At 43.2% G+C, this 18384-nt stretch overlaps 1 protein-coding gene across 1 annotated transcript in view; it reads left to right on the top strand.

Annotated features, from left to right (window-relative positions):
• The window catches only part of LOC142143508 (all-trans-retinol dehydrogenase [NAD(+)] ADH4-like), a 47665-nt gene that overhangs the window by 17536 nt on the left and 11745 nt on the right, over window positions 1-18384 (top strand). Inside the window, exon 4 of the mRNA XM_075201393.1 lies at window positions 4893-4980. Within this exon, the coding sequence (XP_075057494.1) occupies window positions 4893-4980 (88 nt within the window). The remainder of the gene's footprint in view (window positions 1-4892; window positions 4981-18384) is intronic.

Here is an 18384-nt window from a genome sequence, read left to right on the forward strand (position 1 = left end):
GGAGGGGTCTACTTTACCTTGGAGAATGATAAATGACTCTCAGGGTCGGGATTACGGACCACCCTAAAGGCTAAGATGCACAAAGATAAATTGATAGTGGTAGTCCCTTTGTGGTGGGGGTGTGAGTGTGTACAACCACCAATGTGTGCAGTCATCGTCCAGAGCATTGTGGAGAAAGAGGTGTGTCTGTACAATGATGCAAGTAAATAAAGCATGAGCATTGACCTTGGGGCGGGAGAGAAACTGAGTGACAGAAGGTATGTTTAAAATATAATACAATACAGTGTGTGTACCATCTAAGGCCCGAAATCGGAAGTGACAACCGAGCAGCCCAGAGAGAACAGGGGCCAAGGCGGCACACACCCCTAGAATACTAATCAGTAGACCTGAGAAACAAAGAATGCTCAATAGACAGCAGGAAACATGTAAAGGAACATTTAGCAAAATATCCATCAGGAACTGGACCAAGGGATGATTGGAGACGGAGTTGGCGCAGAACTTCCTGCCCTTATCCAACAATGTAATAGAGTGCTGACGGCAGCCAGCATCCACCACCAACAGAAGGGGAATCCCCATTGATATTTATATCCCTGGTCTCTGACAGCTGCTGTGATCTCTTGCAGGTCTCGCCATTTGGCAATGGTAGATGGAGCAAAATCTTGAAATATTTGCAGCTTAGAACCCTCAAAGAAAATTAAATTAGAGTTTCTAGAGACAAGTACAATCTGGTTGTCACTCACCGGACTGTGAGTACCCTTTCTCCTGTATTCAGGAACCGTGGCCGTCAGCCATCCTGAGGGTCTGCGCATGTGCAGCCCTTATGAAACCTTCAGTACCTGTTGCTTTTATTTAATTGGATGATCAGGCAACCCTCCCTATTTAAACCACCTGTGATCATTACCTAGTTGCCTGATCTTGGAGTCTCATTCCCCATGAGCCTCTGAAGGTGTTCCTGTGTTTCCTCGTGTATTCTGTTCCAGCTGATTCCTATCTGCTACTACTGTCGGTTCCCAGACCGTCTCCACTCTCCTGTGTTCATCGTGTCTGCACTCAGCTGATTCCTATCTGCTACTGCTGCCGGATCCGAGACCGCCTCAACTCTCCTGTGTTCATCGTGTCTGCACTCAGCTGATTCCTGTCTGCTACTGTTGCTGGATCCCAGACCGCCTCAACTCTCCTGTGTTCAGTGTGTCTGCTCTCCGCTGCCTCCGTTACTACTGCCGGATTCCAGACCGTCTCAACTCTCCTGTGTTCATCATGTCTCCAGTTTTATTTACTACTGCTTCCAGAGTATTGCTCCTTTGATTACCGGTTACCTTTCGTGCGCTGCACCAACCTGATTACCGCTTCCATCCTCCAGTGGTCTCTCCTCCTGCCGGCGTTCAGCCGTTCAGGTATCTCTGCACTTCTCCGTGACAGCCTGCTCTCCTGAACCGGGGTATGCATACTTTCCATTGACTTTGCTATTATATTGCATATCCGCCTGGACTGTGTTGTGTTCATCTCCAGAGTTCTCCATCTATTGAAGCTATTGTTACTATTGACTTTGTTTCCAATTACCTGGATCTCTATAGTGACTTTGTATACTTCAAGCAGCGCTTGTCAGTTATTATTGTATTGTGGTTATCATCGTGGGATCAAATTCCTCGTGCCTCCTGTGTATCTTCTGTGTTCCATTCATCACCTCCTGCCCATCCTCACATATATATAGCAGTGGTACAACTTGCTGAACGCAGACCACTGACTTCTGTTTCCATTGGCACCTGTTACAAGTATCCTCTCACATAAGCAGTGGTACAACTTGCTATACGCAGACCACTGACTTCCCCGTTACCTACTTGCACCTGGAATCCATCCCTTCACTATAGACAGTGGTACAACTTGCTATACGCAGACCACTGACTTCACTACCTCCTTTCTACTCCTGGACATTCCTTCTCACTATAGCAGTGGTACAACTTGCTGTACTCAGACCACTGACTCTCCTCATGTCTACTCGTCCATCTGGTTCCTCGTGTTAATTCAGCCAAGTCATTACCAGTTGCTGCTAGTCATAGACTTTCCTTGAGCATTCTCTCACCATCTGCTGATTCTCCTGTTCCGTTAGTCACCCTGCTACCAGAGGACCATAGTACCAGCTTTATTACTCTGGTAAGAATATCATCTGGCGATATCCTGGGCAAAGACTCCTAGTGCCCGTGACACTGGTCTTTAATTTTAACAGAGATAAAATGTTGTGGGGGAGAGGCAGAGTCTTTTAGTTTGGGACGAAGAGTCCTATGGGTGTGCTCAATAGTGATCTGAAAGTCAGAGAGGGAGGGCACCAGTTGTACAAAAAGTCACAATAAGTATGACTCCATGGACTGCGCATCAACGTCCTCTGGTATGTTCCGGATATGAAGGTAGTTTCAGCTCTCTCGGTTCTCGAGGTCTTAATTTTTATCCCTTTAAAATTCCAATTTCATACTGAAATATTCAAGGTCCCTTTAGTCTCTGTTTCAAAAGTCTGGTGTTGAACACAGGATTGTTCCAGAATGGAGGTGAATTGATTCAGATCGGAAATGTCCTGTTTCAATTCGACCATGTTTTTTGGGAGTTCGTTGGTGAGAGATTGTTTAAGGTTGACAAGGAGTGTTCGAGTCTGAGATGTCTTTCTTGGTCGCTGGAATGTCCTCGGTGTCAGGGTCCTCATCTTGTACAATTTGAGATCAGGCAGAATGGGGTCCACTGTCTGAGGTCTGTCTTGCTGGAGGGAATGGTGTGTGATTTTGACCGCAGTTCCTCTTTATTGTCTCGAAGATTTTTTATTCATGGTCGACATGATGAGAAGTTCAATGTACAAGGTGAGTAGAGAATAGTACTAATAATGAGGATGAGGCACTGGATGGACGAGAATTGGGTTTACATCTGCAACAATGTGGTGGCGAGAGGGAAAAGTTGGTAAACAAATGGTAGCGAGAGACACGTTGGGGAGCCTCAAAGTCAGGGATCCGGCAACCGTCAGTGTTCAGTGTCAATGGCGGAGCAAGGTCCCCTTTATTGTGGATAGAGTAACTGTGTTACTCAAGATGGTAAGCAGGTATTGCTTTTACCAGGTAGCGGTGGAGCGTGCTCATGGAAGTTCAACCAGTGCCTTGCTGACAAGGCAGGAGAGACTGCCCGCTTAGAGAGACACGGCAAAGTCAATTGGCCTGTGGGCTCCCGGAGAGGAGGTCCAGTGGGCCGGCACAGCAAAGTGTCCTCTTTAGGTAGTGATGGGTCAGTAGGGTACAAAAGTAATTGGGATGAATAGTACACAGTCAGCCAAACACCTTAGGTGAGAGGAAGAGAAATGGCAGATGTCTTGCTATGTGATAAGCATTCCTTATCCTTATCAGCAAATTCCCGATTGTGTGTGTGTGTGTGTGTGTGTGTGTGTGTGGCGGGGGGAGGGGGGGGAGCTGAAGACGTCAAGGGGAAGGAAGGTCGCCACACCAGAAGCCCTGATTCTGGGAACGAGTTTGCCTGCTTTGCAGAGTGGGCGGATCGCCCCTTTCATATTTGTTTTTTAACTCCAAACAAGTCAACAAAATAAAACAATCATAGAATTGTTGCCTAGTTCCATTGGGACAGTTTTAGGGCAGGGCAAAGAGGACATATGCCCTGGGTCTACAATTTTAGATGAGTCGCTGATACAGGATTTGACCAATCTATAAGGCTTAATTATTTTTGTTAATTTGAGAGTTTATTTTATATAAATTAATTATTGTGTTTATCAAAATGTCTGAAGGGCCAACTTCTGCTTTTGGTTCCACTATTTCTAAACCTGTTTCTGCAAGTTTGTTTATTTTTCATGTACTAACATGTGTTATGCTAACGTCATATATCATGGAATGTGTTGGTAAACCTAAATTGCCTTAAAAATACATGAAAAAAAATAAAGCATGCATTTTCCAAGCACATATGGGTGAATATAATATGTAAAATTAGCAACATTTGAAATGTATCTACAGGTGTTAACATGTACAAGTCATATATAGAACATTGAATACAGATATTGGACACTACACTTACTGGACATGATCATAATACAATTTTATTGTATATAACAACCAAAACAATGGATGTAATGTTATTTACTAATATATGTGGAAAATGTATTAAGCTATACTGACCAATAAGCAAAAGGCTTTGACAAGTCAGGCACAAATTAGACTATAAAAGCAGATTTGTTTTACCTTTAACTCTTGGGACCATGGATAAAAATTTCTAAAACTTCTGGATATTGGGGACAGCTAGTAATGTGTATATATTGCAGCCTAATTTAGCAAGGCACGTATCTACCGATTTTGACCATATAATCCACAAAAGTTAGCAACGTTCATTTCATCTTCTTACGCAAAGGACACTTAAAAATATATATAAAAAAACGTTTTTTTACATTGTTTTAGCTGTTTTATCACTAATACCTATATTATTAACAGGTGACATTACTTGTTTTTTTTTCTGTACATTCTTATGCAAATTTATACTTCACATAAGTATTGGACGTATCTTTCAGTGTCTTGAGCTGAGCAGACCAACACCCGAATTCATCAGTGCACATATCTTCAGATCCGCTACTTGTTGAATCCGGGCATGCGTATGCCCGAATCCCGTGCATTTTAAAACAAACGCAGGTTGCGCTCAGTATGTATGCCTTGATGAATCAGGTCCTGTATGTTAAATGAATAGATGATATAGAGAACACTGGTAAATTCATCCTGATGCTAATTTTTACTAATTATCAGAGTCTCTAAAATGAGAACATTTTATTTATGTATACAACATACAGCACACCTCACTGTTCCACAGCAAACAAAAATATTTTTTTTTATTTCACAATAGCAGTTAATATATACTGTGTTTTCTAGGTGACAAAGTTATCCCTCTATACATCCCACAATGTGGTGAATGCAAGTTCTGCCTGAATCCCAAAACCAACCTTTGTGAAAAGATCAGGTAAGATCAATCAATTGGTGCTGAATATCCCTTAAGATACTTTACTGGCCCTGATCTAAGCATATGTATGAAACCAGAAGTTATGCTTTTTATACAGATCTTTATCCTCTATTCAGAGATGGAGGATTTAGATAAAGGCTGCTTTAATAAAGAGCATTTTATGAATGGTCCTGTCTGTTATGTGTGTCTATATGTCGGATGACAGGAAACATCTCTATACTCCCTTCATTAGGGTATGTCCTAATTACAATTTAGCTTGATTTTATATGTAGCTTCTCAGTTTCACAGTCAATACCCACTGATATTTGTTTTATGCTCTGTCTGAACCAGAATGCTGTTTGTAGCGCTTGGGCTTGTACACACAAGTGCTTTCTCTACACCTGTGGTACATTAAGGCTAGGTACACACTGAGGAATTTTCAGTGTTATCTACAAAGATTTTACTAATGACTGAAGGTCCGATCGCCGGGGCAATTCCTGCATACACACATTTTAAATGATTAACGAAAGAAAGACCATCCAGGCAGCAACTTTTCACAGCCATATTGTTGTGTTAAAAGATTTGGGGCTAGATTTTCTAAGCTGCGGGTTTGAAAAAGTGGGGATGTTGCCTATAGGAACCAATCAGATTTTAGCTAGCTTTCATTTATTTAGTACCTTCTACAAAATGACAGCTAGAATCTGATTGGTTGTGTTATGTGCGTATTGTCGCTAACCAATAACGATTGTCGAACCTCGAGTTGTGTTTCCAAAGCACAGAGATTTATTCGCAAATCATAGAATATATATATATATATTAAGCGAAGTAATAGTAAATACAGCCGTTACTTATCGCAGGCGCTCTGGATCCAGTGCAGTCATTCAATCCTGAAGTCTGGGGACAAGATGTCTGCACACTGGATCACAAGCTGCTGCTTATATACACAATCACATACAGTAATACAATGAAGATTGAATAGCTTGCATCTATTGGTCCAGGTCTCAGGAAGGTCCAAGGGGTCGTCATCATTGGCCAGTTCATACAAAGGAATCCAAAGGAGGGGGTCATCTCTGCAGGGGGTATGCTCTGCTCTTCCCGCCAAGATTCCTTAGTCTTAAGTAGTTCATAATTCCCTATCATTCATAACTTGCGTATGCACTCTGCGATTCCCTCGCAGAGTGAACCAAACAGTAGGATATGTGACAAGGTTCATTATGATACCACTCATGATGTTATTCCTTCAACCCGTTCTGTGTATTTCACTAATATGCATGTAACTCTGATATAACATATAAATACTACTATATTTCGACATAACTGACTATGTGTTGCAACTACCATTAATGTGTACTATTTTATAAGTATGCGTGTTTGTGCGAATGTATGGTAAAAGACCAATTACTGTTGCTGCCACATGTAGTGGATGCGTACGCCTTTTCACGCCGTAGCGTGCCCTTGTACGCCGTAGCGTACCGTACGCATCTTTTCAGACAAAGACAACCAAGTTTGCTAGACTTTAATTGAAATGACTTTATCTTATTTACTGACTTCGACAGTTCCACACTTTGATAGTGTAATAAACTATCACCCAATCACCATTTCAAGTTCAGGATTATACAATACTTCTTCACAGACCATGATCTCGGTATCTGGTACCACCCTTTCGGTCTCTTTCTCAGTGTTACCCTTATGAGACCATTTTCCACACTTCAACACAGTAGGAACACATTTGACAACTAAACCAATTGCTAAGATGACACCCAGTATAAGGAGAAGGAGCTTACCTACACTCGCAATCATTTCCTGTATCCACTCCCCCAGACCGGAGAACCATTTTGCAGGGTTCAACCACGAGAACCAACCCGCCACCTTTTCCCCGGCCTCATATAACGAAGAATTATGGCTCTTTCGAAATTCCCATTTCAGCTGCAAAATTTCATCCATCTTCCGGTCTATAACTTCTTTAGGGTCATCCGTATTATTAGTAATGTACGTGCAACATTTGACACCGAACTGGGTGGCCAGTGTCACACAGTACCCACCAGTAATAGAGGTGAGATAATTTAGTACCAGTCTATGCTGCACCAACTCCTTCTTGTACGCTTGTAGCTCCCTTCCAGTATACCTGAAAGTGTCATCATACATCTCGGTGATATTATCTATTAATTTAGCTAGGTCTTGGATATATTTAAAGTTTAATGTTCCCCGAGCGGTCCTGGTGAGTTCTAGAGCAACCATAACTTGGAAACCAGCAGTTTCACTAATCAATTTTGTAGCTATGGGTTCCTCACCAGGAATCATATTTCTCTTGCCACGGTGTTCATACTGTGTGTGTATGTATGGTGGTGATGTAGTCTTGTGAATACCAACCATTTCTTCATGAGTAACAGTCATGATTTCAGGAACCAGTTTAGCTAAGAAACACAAGCCCTTGGAACTCGGAGTCACCCAGGAATAAGCTTTTCTTCCACAAACAAAATACACATCCTCAGGGAGAACATAAGGAACAGTATGCCCATGAATTATATCACACAGTGTTTTGATAAAACTACCCATGCCTAGTGTCTCCATCTGCTCTAGACACGTGTCGGCATTAATGATATTTTCACATTTATCTGTAGAGACTTTTCCAATGGATACCTTCTTGTGTTTGGTTATACGCCCTAATTTGTGACTTCCATCAACATTCCTGCCTAGTAGTGACCTTGTGAGTCTCCCTCTAAAATGAGTGTGGCGAGCCATTGTCTGATCTGATAGGTCAGCCTCCCAATTCTCCAGGCACTTTGCATGAGATATGTTTAGGCACAGCAAAGATCTGCCTATGGAGTATTGTCGAAGCGTCAGACTAGGGGACCTAGTGTTATTGTACCTCCCTTCTATGGGCCTCCCACCCCTCAATTTGAGTACTTAGGATATGTTTAGAGGGAATGGCACTAGTCCTATGTTATGCTGCCCTTGAGGCACGTGAGAGCACACCCAACACTCATCATCATCATCATTTATTTATATAGCGCCAACATATTCCGTAGCGCTTTACAATTGGGGACAAACGTAATAAACTAATAAATAAACTGGGTAAAACAGACAAAGAGGTGAGAAGGCCCTGCTCGCAAGCTTACAATCTATGGGACAATGGGAGATTGACACATGAGGTTAAGTATACATTTTGCATCTTGGCCCAGCCAGACTGCAAAGGTAGGGTGACTCATAAGCTAAATGATCCTGTCACACAACAATGTTATTCCGGGGGTAGTTGTCTTGTGTGAAATTGTGTAACAGGCTAAAGGTAGTGAGGTTAAGATGGTGGTTGAGGAATATTATAAGCTTGTCTGAATAGGTAGGTTTTCAGAGAACGCTTGAAAGTTTGTAGAACAGAGGAGAGTCTTATTGTGCGAGGGAGAGAGTTCCATAGAGTGGGTGCAGCCCGAAAAAAGTCCTGTAACCGGGAATGGGAGGATGTAATGAGGGTGGATGAGAGACGCAGATCTTTTGCAGAACGGAGTTGCCGAGTTGGGAGATATTTTGAGACAAGAGAGGAGATGTATGTTGGTGCAGCTTTGTTGATGGCCTTGTAGGTTAGTAAAAGTATTTTATATTGGATTCGGTAGAAGACAGGCAGCCAGTGTAGAGACATACAGAGTGATTCAACAGAGGAATAGCTATTTGCAAGGAAAATCAGTCTTGCCGAAGCATGTAAAATAGATTTTAGGGGTTTGAGTCTGTTTTTGGGAAGACCAGTAAGGAGGGAATTGCAATAGTCAATGCGGGAGATGATTAGTGCATGAATTAAGGTTTTAGCAGTGTCTTGTGTGAGATATGTGCGGATTCTGGAAATGTTCTTTAGATGTATGTAACATGATTTAGATATAGAGTCAATGTGGGGAACAAAGGATAGGCGTGAATCAAGGATTACACCTAGGCAGCGAGCTTGTGGGGTGGGATTTATGGTCATGTTATCAACAGAGATAGAAATGTCAGGTATGCTCTTGTTGGCGGGTGGGAATATTATTAACTCTGTTTTAGAAAGATTAAGTTTGAGTTGACGAGAGGCCATCCAAGATGAAATGGCAGAAAGACAGTCAGTTACACGGGACAACACAGATGTCGAGATATCAGGAGAGGATAGATAGATTTGGGTATCATCCGCATAGAGATGATACTGAAAGCCAAAGGAACTTATTAGATTTCCAAGAGAAGCGGTATAGATAGAGAACAGCAGAGGACCTAGCACCGAGCCTTGTGGTACTCCAACTGATAGGGGAAGCGGAGCAGAGGTGGCTCCAGAGAAATTAACAGTGAAAGAGCGATTAGAGAGGTAAGATGAGAACCAGGATAGAACTGTGTCTTGAAGACCTAGGGATTGCAGTGTTTGTATGAGAAGAGAGTGGTCAACGGTGTCAAATGCAGCCGAGAGATCAAGGAGAATTAGGAGAGAGTAATGGCGTTCAGTCTTAGCAGTGATCAGATCATTAACAACCTTGGTCAGCGCAGTCTCTGTGGAGTGTTGAGAACGAAAGCCAGACTGAAGAGGATCCAACAGGTTGTTTGCGGAAAGAAAGCGTGTGAGGCGAGTGTAGGCAAGTCTCTCTAGAAGCTTGGAGGGGCAAGGGAGCTGAGAGATGGGACGGTAATTTGAGAGAGAGTTTGGGTCGGAGTTTTGTTTTTTTAGAATAGGAGTAATCACTGCATGCTTGTATAGTGATGGAAAGATGCCAGTAGAGAGTGAGAGATTACAGATTTGAGTTAGAGGTGAAATGAGCACAGAAGACAGGGATCTACCAATTTGCGAGGGAATAGGATCAAGAGGACAGGAGGTAGAGTAGGAAGATAAGAAGAGCGTAGAAATTTCCTCTTCATTTGTGGGGTCAAATGAAGAAAGGGTGTCAGAGGGTAGTGGGAAGGAAATGAGCTGATGGCTTGTTGAGGAAGAGGATACCATTTCTAGTCTGATCTTGTCAATCTTGTCCTTGAAGTAGGAAGCAAGATCCTGAGCACTGATAGTAGATGGAGGGTTCGGGGTGGGAGGATTGAGAAGATGATTAAATGTATTGAAAAGGCGTTTGGGGTTAGAAGCCTGAGCATAGATAAGAGATTGAAAGTATGTTTGTTTTGCAGTGTCCAGAGCATTTCGATAGGAGTGGTAGACAGAAGTATATGTGAAGAAGTCATTAGAGCTTCGAGATTTACGCCAGTGACGTTCTGCTTTACGGGACAGTTTTTGAAGATTTCGTGTTGCTTTGGTGTGCCACGGTTGACATCGAAGTCGACGTGTAGTATGAAGTGTCGCTGGAGCCACTTGATCAAGGGCCGTTGCTAAGGTTAGGTGAAAATGAGGTACTGCCATCTCAGGGGATGAGAATGTAGAGATAGGGGAGAGAAGGTGTTGGAGAGAGGTGGAAAATTGTTGAAGATTAATAGAATTAAGATTTCTACGAGTATGAGGAGGCTTGGTTGAGTCAGACAGTAGAGAGGTTAGAGCAGTGGGGGTGAGAGTGTAGCTGATAAGGTGATGATCCGAGAGGGGGAAGGGTGTATTAATAAAATTAGAAACTGAGCATAGTCTAGAGAAAACAAGATCAAGGCAGTGGCCATCCTTATGAGTAGATGATTCAATCCACTGGGAGAGGTCAAGTGAGGATGTTAGAGAGAGTAGTTTGGAAGCAGCTTTGGAAGGTGGGTTATCAATGGGGATGTTGAAGTCACCCATGATGATGGTGGGGATGTCTGAAGATAAGAAGTGAGGGAGCCATGCAGAGAAATCCTCAATAAATTGTTGGTGTGCTCCAGGGGGACGATAGATCACCGCAACAAGTAGGGAGAATGGATTAAAAATGCGAATAGCATGTACTTCAAAAGATGTGAACGTGAGTGATGGGACATTTGGTAGAACTGTGTATGTGCACTGTGGGGAGAGAAGTAGTCCAACCCCACCTCCTTGTCTGCCTTCAGGTCTGGAGGTGTGGGTGAGATGGAGGCCACCATGTGAAAGTGCTGCAGGTGAGGCAGTGTCTGATTGCATAAGCCATGTTTCTGTTATTGCCAGAAGGTTGAGGTTTTTTGAGAGGAAGAGATCATGAACGGAGGTAAGTTTGTTACAAACAGAGCGTGCATTCCAAAGGGCACATTTAAAGGACTTGGGAAGAGAGGGGAGACAGGTGATGTGTTTGAGGTTTGCTATAGAACGGTAGTGTTCTGATGTATGTGTGTGTGAGGAGTGTGGGGGACCTGGATTAGGTGATATATCACCAGCTAATAGAAGCAGAGTGAGCGAAAGATAGGCAAGGGGATTGTAAGATGTGTGGCCTTTTATTTTCTGGCGACAGGTGGAGGCTGTACTTGTTAGAGATAATAAATAGGACAACAGTTCATGGGTGTTAAATAGAGGTGAGTGGAGTAATGCAGGTGCAATATGAACAAATTTGTGTGTTGGTGGAGGGGTGAAAGATGACACAGTCCTAAAGATCATGCCATGAAATGAGACTAAGAAAAGCAATTTGTGAAACATTGTGATAAAAGGGGTAAAAGCAAAAAGCAAGGGTATTTTAAGAATTACCTCTTAGCAGTATTCCATATAAATAGACAAGTAGTGCTGAAATAGGCTGTGGCAGATGTTGCTTATTGATGGGAGTTAAATCAAGTCAAATGTAGTCCAATGTTTGTCTAACTGTGCATTTTCGTCCACTTTGTGAGAAAATCCCACTTAGTGCAGAAATCACACACGTCTAACCCCACATACGTCTCCCCATAGAATGAAGCTAAGATGTAGTCAGTCTAATTTAGGAATACACTACAGATGTGCTAATTGGTCAGCTAATCAAAGGAAAAGAAAACATTTGTGGGAAAGGATAGAGGCCAGATACCTATCATAAATTAGGCAGCAATAAAAGACTGTGCCAACCTAAGTTTAAACAGATAACAGTTTCCTATAACATACTTAAACACAGATTGCAGGGATGAAATTCACAGAATAATGATCAGAGCAGTAGTAGCAGCATGGATGAACATACTTAAACACAGATTGCAGGGATGAAATTCACAGAATAATGATCAGAGCAGTAGTAGCAGCATGGATGAACATACTTAAACACAGATTGCAGGGATGAAATTCACAGAATAATGATCAGAGCAGTAGTAGCAGCATGGATGAACATACTTAAACACAGATTGCAGGGATGAAATTCACAGAATAATGATCAGAGCAGTAGTAGCAGCATGGATGAACATACTTAAACACAGATTGCAGGGATGAAATTCACAGAATAATGATCAGAGCAGTAGTAGCAGCATGGATGAACATACTTAAACACAGATTGCAGGGATGAAATTCACAGAATAATGATCAGAGCAGTAGTAGCAGCATGGATGAACACACTCGGTTTGGTTTAGCACCTTACCCACCAGGGAGTGATAATCCTCCAAAGGATGCCCGCCTATATTCAGAGTACTGGGGGACTGGCATCGTTGGATGCATCTCTCTTCAACTAGGGAGTCGCAGAACTTGCAGATACAATACTCATCAGACAATAGCCCCTCACACTGCCTCCGAGTTCCTGAGCTAGCAGACCTTTTCATAACCCCTGGACCAAGTTTGATAATGGGCTGCTCAGAGTATCCTATTAACTTTTCTTCGGCCTCCATTTCATCCGTATCACTCCCAGAACTCTCCTCCGTCCTCCATCCTCCTTCACAAAAATAGAATGTCCTAGAAAAAGTAAAAACAAGGAAAATCCTGGAACAAAAGAAAAACAAAAACCGCCACTCCATCGCTGGAAAGATAGTTCTGAGGCAACGTCTCTGGTTCAGGTGTCTCAACTCCCGGAACAGGCTCACAAGTGACAGCTCTATGTCGTCGGTCTGAGTTTTGTCTTGCACTTTCTCCGGATTATGGACTCTCCTGCAGTGGGTGGAATGGACCCAAGTGTCTCTCTCTGCAACCTTCAGTGATGTGGTACTGGTCAGCAGCACTTAGTACGGGCCTTCCCAACGGTCTGTTAAACAACCTGAACGTAAGAAATTGCGGATCATAACATAGTCTCCAGGTTCAACATCATGACAGTTCGTTTCTGGCATACCAGGTGACATCATTTTTAGTTTTTGTTGTTGTTGTTTTAGCTGTCTACTCATTCTTATAAGATATTGTACAGTCACTTCATTATTACACTTCAAGTCATCTTGTGGACTCACGATGAAATGAGGTTGTCGTCCGAACAGTATCTCAAAGGGGGACAGATTAAGAGGAGGTCTAGGAGTGGTTCGAATGCTATGGAGGACCAACGGCAAAGCCTCAGGCCATGCCAACCCAGTTTCAGCCATTATCTTACCCAGCTTGTTCTTTATAGTACCGTTTACTCTCTCCACCTTACCACTGGCTTGTGGTCGGTAAGGGGTGTGAAGTCTGCTACTGATTCCCATGAGTTTACACATATTTTGGAAGATATCACCAGTAAAATGGGTACCCCTATCACTTTCAATGATTCTAGGGATACCGAACCTACACACAAAGTCTTGTACAATTTTCTTTGCAGTGAACACAGCAGTATTAGTGGCTGCCGGATATGCTTCTACCCAACCGGAAAACACATCAATACACACTAACACATACTTTAAATTCCTGCACGGTGGTAATTGGATATAGTCAATTTGTATTACCTGAAAAGGTCCGTCTGTAGGAGGGATGTGGGATGGCTCAGTTGGAATAGTTTTCCCAACATTTTTCCTCAAATAAGTAAGACATGACATTGCTTTCTTACCAGCCTGAGAGGAAAATCTGGGAGCACACCAGTATGCTCTCACCAGTTTGAACATACCTTCTTTACCCAGGTGAGTCAGGCCGTGTGCTGCTTCAGCCAGGCTTGGATAGTATGTTCGGGGAGCTACAGGCTTACCTTGTCCATTCCTCCAGAGTCCTGAGGACTCTTGACCACATCCCTTCGCCTTCCAGACCGCCTTTTCCTGCAGGGAACACAAATCTTGCATTTCAATTAATATCTGCATGTCTAATGTCTGAAAAACCATCATAGTCTCGGTCGATACAGTCATAGGTTGCCCTGCTGCCCATTTAGCAGCTTCGTCTGCCCTGTTGTTGCCCAATGACACTGGGTCTTCTTCAAAGGTATGGGCTTTGCACTTTATGACGGCTACTGTTCTGGGTAACTGTATCGCTGTCAGAAGTCCTTTTATGTGTTGTGAGTGTGCCACTGGTGTACCTGCTGCTGTCGTAAAGTTTCTAAGACGCCAAAGGGCCCCAAAATCGTGCACTACCTCGAAGGCGTACCTAGAGTCAGTATATATATTGGCTGATTTACCCTCTGCCAATTCACACGCTCTCCTTAGTGCTACTAGTTCCGCCACCTGGGCTGAGTGAGGTGGACCAAGGGGTTCAGCTTCTACCACATCCTGGTCATCTATGACAGCGTAACCAGTACATAGCTCTCCTGTCTCTGTCTGTCTATGGCAACTTCGTCTGTATAAAACGTAAAATCTACATTTTCTAAGGGGGTGTCACGTATGTCGGGCCTTGCAGTAAAGGTCTGATTCAGGTGTTCCATACAGTCATGCGTGTCAGTATTCTTGCCTAACTCATCATCAACCAGGGTCTCCTCACCTCCCACCCTTTGTGTCTCTAGAGACACATACGGAAGGTATGTAGCTGGTTTTAAGGTGCTACATCGTTTGATGGTGATGTTTGAGGGTGCCATCAGGGCTAGTTCCCACTTTGTGAATCTAGCTGAAGAAACATGTCTGGTTTGGGCTGAATTTAACAGAGCTGATACAGCATGGGGTGTATAGATGGTTGAATTATGTCCTAATACTACATCCTCACTCTTACTTACTAGAAGGGCCGTTACTGCTACACTTCTGAGACATGTTGGGAGTGATCTTGCCACAGTCTAATTGTGCACTGTAGTATGCTACCGGTCTGCTAGCGTCACCATGTTTCTGTGCGAGGACACCTGCTGCACAGCCATCAGCTTCTGTACAAAATAGCTCAAAAGGCTTTTCATAATCAGGTATTCCCAATGCAGGTGCTCTGGTCAGACTATCTTTAAGATTAAAGAACGCTTGCTCTGACTCATCTGTGTGTACAACACGTTCTGGTTTTGAGGAAGAGACTAGCTCCTGCAATGGTAATGCCAGAATAGAAAAACCTGGAATCCAGGACCTACAGTATCCACACATCCCCAAGAAAGTACGAATCTGCTTCTGGCTCTAAGGCAGTGTCATGTGTTGTATGGCCTCAATTCTGTCGGTTGTCAGGTGTCTTAGCCCCTTAGTGAGGCAGTGTCCTAAGTATTTGACCTTAGTCTGACATTGCTGTAATTTATCCTTTGCCACCTTGTGCCCTGTTTGTGAAAGATGAAGCAACAACAATTTAGTATCATGTAAACATGACATAAAAGAATCAGAGCACAACAACAAATCGTCCACATATTGAATTAGAACAGACCCATTGTGGGGTTGAAAGGATTGCAAACAGTCATGTAAGGCTTGGGAGAAAATACTGGGGCTGTCAATGAACCCCTGGGGTAGTCTGGTCCATGTGTATTGCACTCCCCTGTAGGAGAATGCAAAAAGGTATTGGCAGTCAGGGTGAAGGGGGACTGAAAAGAAAGCAGAACATAGATCAATGACAGTAAAATGACTGGCAGACGGTGGAATCTGCATGAGGATGACAGCTGGATTCGGCACTACGGGGAATTGGCTCTCAACAACTTTGTTAATTCCCCTTAAATCCTGGACTAATCTATAGCCCCTCCCCCCACTCTTCTTCACAGGGAAAATGGGACTATTTGCTGTACTGGCTGTACGAATTAAAATCCCTTGTTGTAACAGCCTCTCAATAACAGGATATACCCCTAGTTCCACCTCCGGTTTTAATGGAAACTGTGGGATTTTTGGAGCTATCCTACCACTTTTTAGATTGACCATGACAGGGGCTACGTTTGCCATCAGTCCAGTGTCCTGTCCATCTCTGGTCCATAAGGAACCTGGTATTTCCAGCAACATCCCCTTTACTTGAGATGGACTTTGTTCTATAACAGGAGAGTGTAACATTAACCTTTGAGGGGTGTCCAATATGTCCTGTACCTCATGTGCAACCTTTTCGGGTATATCTAGGAACACACCATCTGAAGTACAGTATATGACACATCCCATTTTACATAACAAGTCTCTCCCTAGCAAGTTAGTAGGAGCCGCTGCAGCTAAGAGAAACGAATGCTTAGTATGCAGAGGGCCGATAGTAACTTCAGCGGGTTTAGTTAGAGGATAATGTAACACTTTTCCCGTTACCCCCATAGCTGGAATAGTTTTACTGGTCACCTGTAGATTGAAAGGAGAGGTTATCACAGATCGGGCCGCCCCTGTATCTACAAGAAAAGTATGTTTCCTACCAGCTATGTCAACTATCATTGTTGGTTCTTCACTCTGACTCTCAGTTAACCTCACTGGCTGTAGACTACAGGTATGACCTGACCCCTAGCGCTGACTATTGATTTCCCGCGCAGCATTTGCTGCCATAATATGCGCGGGTAGATGTGAGTCTTCTAGTCTATGTGAATCCCTCCTTGGAGTATATCTATGTGACCCACCCCTCTGTGTATTGAGTCTTTCCTTTTTACAATCTCTCATGTAATGTCCTTCCTCGTTACAGTTGAAACACCTGATCACTTTAGGTTTCTTGTTATATGGGTTGTATGCTGGTGGTCGTGTATGCACCCTTTCTAGAGCCTGTATACTTACCGTCATTAACCTATCACTTCTCTCCTCCCTTTTTCTAAAAAGGTTTTTGTCATGCTCCACAGCAGACTCCCTAAGAGAGTCTACCGTGACGCCTCTCCAATTAGGTAATGTGGTTTGTACTCTCGTCTTTAAATTTTCTCTAAGGCCATCCATCAGTACTCCTACAGCTACCTCTCTGTGATGTGGGTCTTCACTTATGTTGGATATCCCAGTAAACCGTGTTATCGCTGCTATAGCTCTAGTGAAGTAATCTGCTGCTGTTTCACTATCCTTTTGTTTAATGGTGAAAATCTTACTCCAATTTACTACTACTGGAAAATAGATGGCTAAGTGTTTGACAATTTGTTCTATATTCCTTTGGTTAATCTCATCAGTCAAGGTGTCATCTTCCTCTAACAAACAATCTTCAATAAATTTTTGTATGTTAGTATTGGGAGGAAGACACGCCCTCAACACTACACGCCAATCCTTACTGGTTGGTTCGTGAGCATTTCCTAAGTCTTTAACAAATTTCTGACATTTAGCTAACTCCTTTCTAGGATCTGGGAATTCAGTTATAATTGAACGTAATTCTGATCTAGTCCAGGGACAATGCATTGTAACATTTCTTAAAGGAACTACACCATCCTTATCCGGTTTCCCATTGGCAACTGATATTGTGCGGACTGGGAACGCACCCTCTGGTACCCTGACTTCAGGGGACACTACAGGATTTGCTGGTTCTAGATTTAGAACGCTTTCACTCCTAGTGATCACGCTACTCTCACCTATCTCAGCCATTTTCTCATACTTGTGCTGAGCCTCTAGTACACTAACAGCATGGGCAATGGCTGAAATCACAGTGGGTTCATCTTCATTTTCAGATACACTTGATTGAAACTGGTTTAAAACAGGGTACAACTTAGCAATTTTTCTAGTTTCAGTTTTAACAACGGCTGTACTTACCCCTCCCGCCACATAAGGTGGCGGGGCCGCCCTTGCGCTGAGTTCGCCACGCTTCGCAACGGTTACATCTGCCTTGCGCGCGCTTTTCGTCACGCCTACTTCCGGTTTGCATTCGCTGCTCTGCCACGTGTTACCTTCCATTTGCCACAATTTTAAACAATCATTATGTTTATTCCTCACTTTCGTTGAGGTAATATACCATACTTTATCTTTGACAGTATTTAGTACCTCTGCATTAAAACTTCCTATTGTTGGGAAAGGCCTATCACAAGTTTTGGTCATCTTGACCCACGTGTCACAATACACAGTTGCGTATGCACCATATTTCTTACACATGAGAAACCTAGCTGAACCAATAGGGCCTTCCTTAGGCAGTACACTGACCATCTCTAGCATATGCTTAGCACCCATGTTGAACAATATACCAACTCTGTTGCTACAATCACAGCTAGAGATCTCTAATGCTCGGTGAACGTATTTCCTTTAGCCGCGTTCACTCGCTTTTCTCGCACCCGGCGAGGATCCCTAATACAGAAATATCACTGTGGGCCCCAAGGGCTATCAGCTCCTCGATACCCTGGCTCAACCACAAAATCTGCTGAGTTTATTATAACTGGGAGAACAAAGTCAATACAATCAACCAGCCTTTCCAATATAATTCATCCTAGCTGCTTCACCAATCCGCACTCAAGATGCGGTTAGATCGCACTGCCTACCAATACTAATTATTAGCAAACT

Source organism: Mixophyes fleayi, chromosome 1 (genome assembly GCF_038048845.1).
Source record: "Mixophyes fleayi isolate aMixFle1 chromosome 1, aMixFle1.hap1, whole genome shotgun sequence".
NCBI lineage: Eukaryota > Metazoa > Chordata > Amphibia > Anura > Limnodynastidae > Mixophyes > Mixophyes fleayi.